This window comes from Megalops cyprinoides, chromosome 11 (genome assembly GCF_013368585.1).
Source record: "Megalops cyprinoides isolate fMegCyp1 chromosome 11, fMegCyp1.pri, whole genome shotgun sequence".
NCBI lineage: Eukaryota > Metazoa > Chordata > Actinopteri > Elopiformes > Megalopidae > Megalops > Megalops cyprinoides.
Genome location: NC_050593.1, coordinates 28,467,689 through 28,480,277, shown reverse-complemented (window position 1 = coordinate 28,480,277; position 12,589 = coordinate 28,467,689). Strand labels below are relative to the sequence as shown.

At 40.0% G+C, this 12,589-nt stretch overlaps 1 protein-coding gene across 1 annotated transcript; it reads left to right on the top strand.

Annotated features, from left to right (window-relative positions):
- Positions 1-5,894: 5,894 nt before the first annotated feature.
- LOC118786111 (bis(5'-nucleosyl)-tetraphosphatase [asymmetrical]-like) lies at positions 5,895-8,741 on the top strand. The gene is made up of 3 exons (XM_036541159.1): positions 5,895-5,965; positions 6,930-7,098; positions 7,710-8,741. Exons 2-3 carry the CDS (start codon positions 6,975-6,977, stop codon positions 8,027-8,029), a joined length of 444 nt encoding a protein of 147 aa, XP_036397052.1. The 5' UTR covers positions 5,895-5,965; positions 6,930-6,974; the 3' UTR covers positions 8,030-8,741.
- Positions 8,742-12,589: the final 3,848 nt, after the last annotated feature.

Here is a 12,589-nt window from a genome sequence, read left to right as displayed (position 1 = left end):
TTTGAGGGGGGTATGACATTGTCCTGATACCTTTTATGCCAATCTGGCTGTATAGCTCCTTCAACAGTCTGGACCTTAAGTTTGTTCCCTGGTCAATCAGAATCCCCTGTAGCATGTCCAGTCATGTGAAGAAATCAACAAGGTATCTGATAACATGCTTAGCTTGAATGGATCTCAGCAGGAAGACCTCTGCTGGCATAATGATAAATGACAAGTGCAAATTGATTGCCAGAGCTGCTCTTTTCTAACAGCCTAATAATAACCATAGCAACTAAATGGTGTTCCCATTACGGTTAACGGCTGGAGTCTGTTTGATTTCTCAATCTGGGTGACTAATTTGCACAAGGGACATGTCCAGTAAAACTGTTGCACATCCTTAAACAGCAATCATAAGTATTCTGCTCTAATAGGTGTCCAGCCCATGGAATGGTGTGACCTCATGGTAAAATAATCTTGTGGCAATCACTGGGTACTACAAGCCTAGGGGGTTGGTGTTTGCAAGGTACAACAAGTTATCCTGAATGACATATTCTACTCCAGTGACTCCCTCAAAACCTTGTACCCAATAAATTTTAACCCCATGTATCTGACAAACTATGACATTTTCAATTCAGGACATGATCTCTTTCCATCATCTCTTTTCAAACTATGCTTTCAAGGCTGGGTCAGGAGCTCCTGGAAATTATCAGGCGGTTCGCAGCAAGAACATCTTTACATCATTAAGATTTCTATTTTTTTTTATTTTTGGTGCTCCTCACACAGCCCATTTTTTAATGAGATGTCACCTGATTTTCTTTAGTTTGACTCCTTATTCTCACAAGTCATCAGATAGGTCAGGTGCAGGCTCAAGACCCTGCTTAGTTTGTGATCTGGTCATGACAGAACACGAGGGTGGTACTGAATAAACCAGATCATCAGGAATTGTAAGATCATTACCTCATAAGCAAGGTCCTCTACTGCACCCACTCTCAAGTGATAGACCTGACCTGCGATTCCAACAAACACTTCAACAGTAAGATAGTTGCTTTCCCACCCATTTTTACAACCCAAAGATATGGTGCAACATCATGTAAGCTTCTATCTAACAGATAGGCCTCCACAAGAGCATGGGTATTGCCAGCATCCACAAGAGCACATGCTGCCTGCCCATTCACTGTGACAAGAACAAGGTGTCAGTGTGGGGTCCATATTTGCTCAGGTTTGAGTTGTGGCACATAACATAAGTTTGTAGTCTTGGGTTTTTTGTGAGAACACAGAAAGACTTAATGGTGTTGCTGCTGGCAATGTAAACACACAGAGGTACCCCCTGTGTAGCAGAACCAGAAATGTTTCACAAGTCCTATGCCTCCCTTTACTTATCTGCACAGGTCTATATCTCCCCACTTTTGTCTTTGCTGTTGTTCAATGTGCTGCAAGACATCTTTCAACAAGTTGGACAGCCTCTTCTTTAGTCTGGGGCTATGTACTCCTTAATTCAGATGTAGACCTCTGGGTGGGTAACCCGAAGACACTGCTTCAGTACAATGGATGTGCTGATATCTTTGTCTACAAACCTGTTAGATCTCATCCATCATTTGTACAAGTTCTTTATGTGGTTGGTTTCCGTCATTAATTCACCAGCTGGAAGGGTAATTGAGCAGAACAATTGTCTATAGGTTTCTACTGTGATGTTGTATTTGGAAAGGACAGTAGCTTTGACTTCATCACAGGAGTATGAGGGCTTCATCCATGCTTGTGCATACCTCCGAGGACTTTTCTGTAAGCAGGGTGATGACTCTGGCGGCCTTCTCCTCCTTAGACTAACTCCATGTCCTCACTATGCACTCAGAGTGGATAGGAAAAACTTTCAGCATCCTCCTCCTCTTGAAAATTAGTGGTCTTTAGCTCTCTAAGAAAGGGTTGTGCTCTGTCTGAAGGACCCCTTGAAATATCAAGTATTCTTCACTGTTCCCTTAATCCTATTGGCTGCTGCAATTGAACCAATGGTGATAGCCTATAATGTGTCCACGGCCTGGATTAGGCTGCTGGAGTGGGTGGTTGAATCCACTGGCTAGATGCCTCCCCCTCTTCCAATTTTAGTTTTAATTCTATTTTTATATTCTTGACCTCTCTAAAAAGGACTTCCTCAGCATGTCTCTGGCAGTAAACAAAGTCTCCTCAAAGTCTGGCTCATCTGTCTCTTCTTCCTTTTGCTCAAAATTCAGAACATAAGAGCTCAAATGACTTAATTCACTAACTCAGCTTAATGGTGGCACTACTGCGCCCAGGTCTTCTTCAAAAGGTCCACAGTTTTCCCGAGTAATGTGACTGTACCCTTGTGCCATATTTTATCTTGTTACACTAGCACTAGTCTTCCTCCAATCACAAAGGGAGGCCTATCATTACGCTATCATTAACCCCATGACCGCTGCCCTATTTTTAAATATTTCTTGACATTTTAGACTCCCTTCAGTTTTTTAGGCAGATTAATCAGGACCTCCAATAGCTATCCCCACATGCCATTTATCATTTGTTCAGAACTAATCTGCGTAATGGAAAACGCAAATTTAATATATCAGTGGACTAACATGTATGTCTGAATGTTCTTTTACATGAGATATAATTTTAGGAGAAATAATTGATGGTTGCTGAAAAAATGTGTTTGAATGAAAAAATGAAAAAAAAATGTGTGGCACAAACAGACTACAAAATACATAACACAGACAGAAATCATAAAATTCAGCAGATGGTAGGGTTATAGGGGAAATCCATGGAGACTATGCAGTAGGTTTTTCCACCAACATTGAAACATGTGAGTGTCTGCAGAAGTGTAAATGATTTCAGAGTGCATTCCATAGGAGGGGCGCAACAGCACAGAATGTAAGGTCTCCCATCATGGGTAGCCTGGTCTTGGGAGTGGGCAACTAGGTTGTTGCTCTGGACCTAAGAGTATAAGAGGGCACATGAAGTTGGAGCAGGTGTTCAGGTAGTTTGAACTCTAGACAAACAAGTTCCATTTGTCTTATTCCATAAAATCCCATTGAATACTTTTCTAAGGGTAATAACAGACAGTAGGGTGTAACTGAATGTTAGCTGACTTGTTGCTGTCGTATATTTATATACAGTGAGACACACACATACCTGTGGGGGAACAGAGAGGAGAGAGATACCACAGGGGTCCTACAGTGTATGCCTGCCAATGCTTTTTTTGTACATGCATTACTTCTTCACTTACCTGTGCTTGAGTCCTTGCATGCTGATGAATGGTGATCTTGCAGCAAGGAAAGTGGGGTGTTGTCTGGATTCTGGATGCAGTTAGCTTGTGGCATTTACTGATAATATATCTGACACATCAAAAGTGACAGGCCTCCAGTACATGGCAAATCAACAGGGACATTTCTACATGGAAAAATTAGTTCAGTGGAGAATGAGGTAGGTGCATATGGATGTTACTTGTAGCTTAAAGTTGTAATAGGGTTAAATGGCATAGGTAAATGTTAATTAAAAAAAAAAAAAAAAAAGATATCACAGTGTGATTCTTCATAATAAAAATATTTTATCAGATCTTTTATGTGATTCAAATACACCCTTTTTCAAACTTTTACAATTAACAAAATCCATTAACATTCTTCCATTCTCATGTATGATTGACAGTTCAACAAATTGTACATGCTTGCTGCCCATTCCCTCTATATAACACCACCACCCACTCCTTGACTCCAGAGAAGTGTGCTGGAGACGTCTACCCATTTCGTTTTCCCTTCTTCTGTTCTGTTTCACGTAATGTGAATCCCTGTGCATGTACTGAAGTGTTTAGAACACATCTGTAATTGCCTAATTGCAGTGAAGGACTGTGTATACACAAACGAGTATTTAATGAAAAAGAACATTAAAATGTTAAAGTGCAACACCATATAAGATACAACAAATAGAACAGAATGATTGATATACCAAGAAACCAAATTACTTGTTAATATGCTGGACATTTTACCCAACAGCATATGCAGCCTGATATTACTGTGCTCTGTAACTGGCCTGTTGACTTTCTATTGAGAATATCCTTACATGAGTCATCCAGCTCTGAAACCCAAAAATAGCATTTTTTTAATTATTCCTGTCTGTCTGTCTCTTTTTTAATAAAGGTGAGGTAAAGTGGTGTTGTGAATTGAAATATGAATCTTCTGGTTGACTCTGGTATATAACAAAGAAAGGAACTTGGCCTGGCCTGAATCTTTTCATTGGACAGATGAAACATGGTGGGGTGATGCAGCAAAAAGGTGTGCACTGCTCTGAAAAGGGCTGCAGAGATCTTTTCAAGATTTAACCTATTTTTTTAATTTGCCCCCATTAATTATTGTAAATAAATCTATTCCAAATAAAATGGGCTTCACATCAACACTCATCCAGAGACATCAAAGTACCACACATTAGTTGTGGTGAGGAAGCCAGTATAATCCCTCGTCTGAACTCAGTGGATAATTAGGAGACCAGATTGAAAAAGTAAGGCTGGGATGTTTGCCCAGGACACCAGGTTACACCCCTTCTCTTCATGAAGAGTTCAGTGGTTTTTTAATGACCAATGGAAGGTCAGGGCCTCCATTTAACCTCCCTTGTGAAAGAGGTCAAGTTTAAAAGACTCTTTGAATCTGGGCCAATTCATCTACTACAGCAAAGCAGACTGCTGGTACATAAATACAACCACACACACACACACACACACAGAGAAAGAGAGAGAGAGAGAGAGAGAGAGAGAGAGAGAGAGAGAGAGAGAGAGAGAGAGAGAGCTGTTGTTATGCTGCTTTCCCAGAATGGCCATTTACAGGCAGGGCTGGGGGGTTGAGTAGAGAGGTTATTTGCTAATTGGTTGGCAGAGGGAGCACAGCAGCATGTATTGCTCTTCAAAGCCCAAAGGAGATTTTGCGTTTGTTGATTTCGCTGTCCTAGTCTGCCACACTGCCATCCAAGCCATTCAAGCTCAAGTAACAAGTATGAAAGATTTGCACTGAACAATTAATTATTATTATTATTATTATTGTTATTATTATTATTATTATTATTATAGTCTTGTGTATAATTATTATTATTTTAGTTGTGCTCAACATTGTAAATATATATATACGATATGAAATAAATAAATATGATAACCCAGTGAATTACTTCTGAGCTTTTCCAGTCAGTATTCACTGTCCTTCATTTATAGACCAATGAATGTTCTGATTTTTCATTTATAATGAGCAATGCAGACACCTTTCAACAGGCCAAATGAATTATACTTTTAAAACATTGTTGATGTAGGCTATATAAATTCACTATATATTGTAGATGAGAACAGTATGAATTTCAGTGATCAATCCAAACACCATGGGTATGGAGCTATAAATAACTTTACTACAATTTCAATTCCACATCACACCCGTTAGGGTTATTATTATTATTATTATTATTATTATTATTATTCATTTTGAGACATTAATAGTAACAAATTATGTCGTTATTATCGACCAGTTTGACAAAAAAGCAAGGCATGACTATGAAATAAAATAGCCAAAATAGATTCATTGCCGGAACAACTAAAGAAGCTCATACACATATACGTTTAGCAGTCTTTGACAAGGGCGCACAAAACAGATCATATCGACCACTAATAGCTTGCAGCTTGGCTTTAAACTGAATGCGTTGTCATACATTAGCTAAATCACACATGTGAGAATCAAAACTTCCACCTTTTTCATTTAGGTAACTCGCTTGACTTCGAGCCCTGAACTGTGAGACAAACTCAGTGCGCTCATTTCCGTGTGTTGCACTTAAATGCGCCCCCTTGGCATTTTACGTGAGAGTCCGGATCCAACTTTCATTTTCCGCTGCATCGCTGAGTCTTCAGCCAATCGAGGGGCGCCTATGTGTACCACGAGGGCGAGATACGTACGAGAGGAAATCAACACCAGCGTGAATTAAAATGTGTGGTTTGTCCAGACTGTAGGATTGTGTAAGTAAATTAGATATTTGGCTAGCTAGTTTACGCTAAACGGGCAAACCAATTTGTTGTATTAGTATTAGAACTTAGTCAACGTTATATGCATGGTCTTTGGATATACGTTGCTAATATCGCTGACTTTTGCCGTGTTTTCGGTCATAATGAGTGACGAAGTGGCCACTACTTTGTTAGTTAGCTGCAGCTAACCTAACGCGGCTCGCTAACTATCTTATATACCATCTTGACGAGATACATTGTTAGTTAGACTACGCAGAGGTTTGGAAAATGGCCTTATTTATATTTTCGTATGAAATAGGCACCCCTTATGTTAATGTGCTTACTAAACAAACAATAAAAAGTCATGTTTTCTAAAATATGGTATAGATGTTCTCAGTATATCAGTATCTTGATAACGTGTTTAGCCCGCATGTTTAAGAGTGCTTCAGAGTAGTTATTTCGCTCAAGCATTTGATGAGTATTCCATGAGAAGCAAAGCTAGTTTCTCAGGAGTATGAAATTGCTGCGCCCACGTATGTGCGTTAGTGCAAACGAGGTGTTCGTCTCGGTAGCTACGTGGTAGCAGTGTTTCGGTGCTTTTGAACATCTTACATTTCATTGTAGTTACTCTTTAGTCATTCCAGGTAAGGGTAATCAAAAGAATATCTGAATATAGTTTGGAATATCTGAAAAATGTTGAGTCAGGTAACGCTGTGCGCTTGTGTGTGTGTGAGAGAGAGAGAGAGTAAGTGACAGCAGGCTGCGAGTAAAGCTGTCTTAAGCTGTCAATTTCTGACATGTATGAAACAATCAAACAATTCGCCTTCCATTCTAGAAAAGCATCCTGGTTCAAATCAGTGAGTCACTGATGAGGCACGATAGCGCCACTCATTTCAGGGTTCACATATCCTTACTCTCCCATCACTATCTTTAGGTGACTTTTTTTATTTGACTCTTCCCATCTTTGTCCCTGTGCCAGTGAGTTGAATTGAGTTCAATCACCTGCTACCTCCTTAAATGGGCAATGGCTCTGCGGGCGTGTGGACTCATCATATTCCGGCGGCTGATTCAGCCTCCTCCTTCGGACAGCATCCAGTACCTCCTCCTCCAGACCTCATATGGCGAGCACCACTGGACTCCACCGAAAGGTACAGCAGATAGGTTACACACTGCACAGCCATTTTAACGTGGCCTATCAGGCTGTGTACCATTGCTGTGTTCTGATACATACAGCTAGATGTTTGCATGTTAGTCTCATGTTTCTTTCAGCCTAAGTCCTTCCCTTTGGGACTTTAAAGGTTTCTTTTTTATCTTTATCTTCTTTTATTTATATATAAAAATTTTAATATATATATTAAATTTTTTTGTTTTAAGCATTTAAAAATAGTTTCTTAGACAAATTTAAATTGTTAAGTTTATGCCTGTGTGTGAATTGCTTTCCTTTTTTTTAAATTTTAAACAATATTTTTGGCTATTTTGAAGAATCTAGAATAAAAGAGTTTTGTTTCTAAAACTTTTTTGGTCAGTTTGTAATTCCATTTGTGTTATCTCATAGTTACTTTGCTTTGTCTTTACTATTATTCTAAAATGTGGGAATTGGTAAAAAATAAAGGAAAGTGTCTCCAAACCTTTTACTGGTACTGTATGTCATCTGTCTGTCAGCCTGTCTGGTGGCTACCATCATGATAGATAAGCCCCATTTTAAAATGCTATTCCTTTGTTCTCCTTTTGTGCCACTGCTCCCGCTTTGCCACCTCAGGTCATGTTGACCCGGGCGAGGACGACATGACCACTGCCCTCCGGGAGACCCAGGAGGAGGCAGGGCTGGGTGGGGAGCAGCTGAGGATTGTGGATGGCTTCCTGAGCGAGCTTCGGTACGAGGTGCGGGGCAAGGGGAAGGTGGTTCTCTACTGGCTGGCTGAGCTGAAGGACCCCGGGACTGCGGTCACCCTGTCAGAGGAGCACCAGGATTACCGCTGGGCTGGGCTGGAGGAGGCGTGCGCATTGGCCAGGTACAAAGACTTGCAGGACGCCCTGCGGGAAGCGCACCGCTTCCTGCTGGCGGGGAAGGCACAGTGATGCCATTGTCTGTGTCATCGAAAACGCTGCATTGGATGAAGGCAGCACATTTAATGTGGAAAAAAGTACTTGACACATTAAAGGGAACCTTATGGACCCACATCACCATGTTATGCTGTATATACCGTCTATTATAGACCTTGCTGAGGCATGTTCAGGGAGCAAGTTGAGCAAGCTGACACAGATGCAGGTATATTGTACTGGCATGCCCACAAACACTGCAGTCAGTGACTGATTTGCAGAGATTTGCAAATACATGGAAATTGTCCACATTATTATTTTTTTTATCTGATTTGTTTTCTGAAAGTACATATGTGTTCCTCCACCATGTCTGTAAATCTATGAAGTCATTAAATTAAAATGTTCTAAAAGTTTAATTGCACAAACATGTAATGAACAAAATCAATTAACGTTTCTCCATTCTCATATATGATTGACCGTTTAACAAACTGCGCATGGCTGCTTCCCATTCGCTCTGCATGACCCCACCGCCCACTCCTTGACTCCAGCGATCTGTGCTGGAGACGTCTACCCATTTTGTTTTCCGATCTTCTGTTCCTTTTCACGTGATGGGAATCCCTGTAGTGAAGTGTTTAGAACACATCTGTAATGTGCCTAATTGCAGTGAAGGACTGTGTGTACACATACATATTTAATGATAAAGAACATTAAAATGTTAAAAGTGCAACACCATATAAGACACGACAGATAGAACAGCATGATTTCTATGTCAAGAAGCCACATTGCCTCTTGATATGCTAGACATTTTACCCACCTGAATATGCAGCCTGATATTACTGTGCTCTGTGACTGGACTTTCGGCTTTCTATTGAGAATATCCTTACATGAGTCATCCAGCTCTGAAACCCAAAAATAGCATTTTTTGAATTATCCCTGTCTGTCTCGTTTTTTTTTTTATAAAAGTGAGGTAAAGTGATGTGAAATGAAATATGAATCTTCTGGTATATAACAAAGAAAGGAACTTGGCCTGAGTTATGCAGGTGGTCAGAAGTCTTTTCATTGGACAGATGAAGCATGGTGGGGTGATGCAGCAAAAAAGGTGTGCACTGCTCTGAAGAGGGCTGCAGAGATCTTTTTAAGATTTGACCTATTTTTATTTTGCCCCAATTAATTATTATAAATAAATCTATTCCAAATAAAATGGGCTACACATCAACACTCATCCAGAGACATCAAAGTACCACACATTAGTTGTGGTGATGCGGCCAGTATAATTCCTCGTCTGAACTCAGTGGATAATTAGAAGACCAGATTGAAAAAGCAAAGCTGGGATGTTTGCCCAGGACACCAGGTTACACCCCTTCTCTTCATGAAGAGTTCAGTGGTTTTTTAATGACTAATGGAAGGTCAGGGCTCTATTTAACCTCCCTTGTGAAAGAGGTCAAGTTTAAAGGACTTTGAATCTGGGCCAATTCATCTACTACAGCAAAGCAGACTGCTGGCACATAAATACAACCAAACACATACACACAAACAGAAATAATTTTGTTTTTTCCAAACGCTTAAGCACACACATTATGCTGCTTTTCCGATCACACATACACACACAGAGCTGTTGTTATGCTGCTTTCCCAGAATCACCGTTTACAGGCAGGGCTGGAGGGTTGAGTAGAAAGAGGTTATTTGCTAATTGGTTGGCAGAGGGAGCATAGCAGCATGTATTGCTCTTCAAAGCCCAAAGGATATTTTGTGTTTGTTAATTTCCCTGTCCCTGTCTGCCATCAAGTATGAAAGGCTTGCATTGATGTGAAACAATGTACTGTTGTTATTATTATTATTATTATTATTCCAAACTCACGGTGGATCTTACTTATCATGAGTATTCACTCAAATTACAATTCTAGTTCACTTACAGATGTAATTTACAAGACAGTTTTTAGGGTGGTATCTGCTAAATTGAGACAATGGACTTTATTACAGAAATCTGCATAATATTGAATAATAGGCAATGAAAATATAACAGACTTTATAATTGAAGTCCCCTGAGTTTATTAGGCTTTCAGAGAGGCTTCAGTACCATGTACCTTTTCTGGCTCATCATCTGTTTAGAATATCAAATTCAAGCACGCTTTTGTGAAAAACTGTGATTGAGATAAGAGCACAGACCAAATTTTCCTGCTTCCTGCATTTTATAGGTGTCAGTCAATATGCAGATTACCTTATGGGTTAAAACAAATAGGAAGTGCTTCCTATTTATATGATATTACCGTACCACAGTTCTACGTTTAACAGCATGGATGTGCAAACTGCGTGATTCCATGGAGAAATGCTGAACTACTGCTCCAGTGCGTTTTTCAAATGTCAATCAATCCTGCATGAATGATGGACAACTTGTTGTGTCAGAGAAGAAGCCCTGTAGCGCCATCGTAAATCCTTCTACCATCCATCCTTCATGCTCTTCATCAGAAGGGTACAGGCTGTCACACTAAAAGCCTGTGCTTGTGTTTATGCATGTGGGTGTGCTGTTTTTACTCCAACTGCTCCTCTTTATTTACCTTTTGTTATCACCAGTTGTATACAGTTGTCTCACCACAACAACCTCTCCACTCAAGCGGAAGCACAGGGCAAGGTGAATGCAACTGTCTGACACGCACACCAACACAACTATTTGTTCACAGTACAAGCCCCACAGTGCACTGCAGTGATGTGCGCGCCAAGTGGATAGGTGTTACTCCACATATCATCCGAGCAGCTTCACAGGTGCCCAACAGCTCTCCACTGCTACCCCCCCTCCCCTCCCCTAGCCATAATGAGGCTAATTTGTTCCACCTCTCTGGGTTCTCAGTCATCATAAGTAGATGATATGGCTGGTTTCGAATGCTAGGTCATAAGGCACAGCCTGCACTCCTGCACACATGCTCCTCTATCGTCTGAGTCACTGTCTTTATATTATAAACCTGTACCACATCTAAGCAGTGCCTAAAAACCCCAGAGTACACTAATGAAGTAAAACATGCAGAATTTTGATGTTGTAACATTGCAATTTTTGCTCATCCTCTCCTGCTTATGTTTTTTTTTTCTGTTTTATGTGTGACAAAAGAATAAAACTGTCACTTTTACTCATGCAAATAGAAATGATTTTTTTTCCATTTACATATACAGTCTCCAATAAGAACAGAAATATTAGTACCCACATCATTTAAGGAACCTTAAACTGAGATTTATTTAGTTAGTAAATCCAGCCAAAATGACACAGCACAGATGCTCAGATGATGAAGACCAGATATTTTTACTGTAGTTTTTGCACTTCTAGCTTGCTTCAAATGAAGTTGGCCAATAACTAAGAAACACCTCTTGCTCCTTACATCCAAGAGAGGTCAGTGAAAATGCCTCTAGATGCCTCTAGCTATGGTGGGTCAGTGAAAACCGGGCTGTAGATTGCACTGTGCATGCTTTCATCCTCATCCCTCATCAATATGGCTACTGTTGTGCGTGGCCAGATGGGCCCTAAATTGCTGTTAAGCACTCTGTCAATCCTGAGGCAAATGTATTTTTTTTCCACTGATCCAATTATTGTTGTCTGCCTCTGAAGAAGATACATATTTTCAGTGATTTCCTTATAGAGGAGCTGCCACTGTGAAGGCCGAAATGAAGAGACATCTTTTACTTTGGTCTGTTCTGGAGCCTTCATCTCTCATCTTCTCTTTTCTTGAATCTGAGTCTTAGAGGCAATAGACTCTACTCATCCTATGAAATGAATGGAAATCAAGAACCCTTTTCATGTACGGTATGCAACAGTTTCAGCCTTGTGACATTCAGTACGCATTGAGCGATCAGAAATTGAACAAATCCTAAATTTAGCTATGTTTAGGATGCTTAATAGATTGCCTTGTTGCCTGAAACATTTGCTGCGGTGATAACACTTTCAGCCAGTCAAGACAGGTGTACCCCAATTTGAGCCAATTCAACCCTGACAAAGCTGAAACACATCTTAATCCCTGTTCTGTCCCAAAGGTTCTTTCAGGTTCGTGATTGTCTTAGTCAATTACAACAGCATTTTTATCTCTGTGTTCATCCGATGCTAGTCAGACAGCCTTCAGTCTATAACCATACTATGTAGATAATTGTGCATTGTGTATCTGATGATAACCCTGAGATGTCAGATTCTAACTAAATTATATCATTGCTTTAGGGTTTCTATTGTCATTAGTACTCTATTGACACTATTATTATTATTGTGTTTTTGTTAGTGTGTGCATGTGGATAAGTGTGCAAGCATGAGAGACTATGTGCATGTGTACATATTTGAGTGTTTGTGTGTGTGTGCATGTGCGTGTGTTTGCATGCATTTGCATACCATGAGCTGCAAGTACACCTACAGTTTGTAAGCTTAATATTCAAGTTTTGATAGTGACTATTAAGAGAAGCAACATCAAGAAAAACAATAGACAACAAAGCAAAACGAATAAATAAAACATAAAGGGCATGACGCTACACACAATTTGTTATAATATGTAAAGATTAATAAGACAGCAAAAAATGATGGCAGTTGGACCTGCCTAAGTACTGATGACAACGTATCCATTCAACAGCACTCCA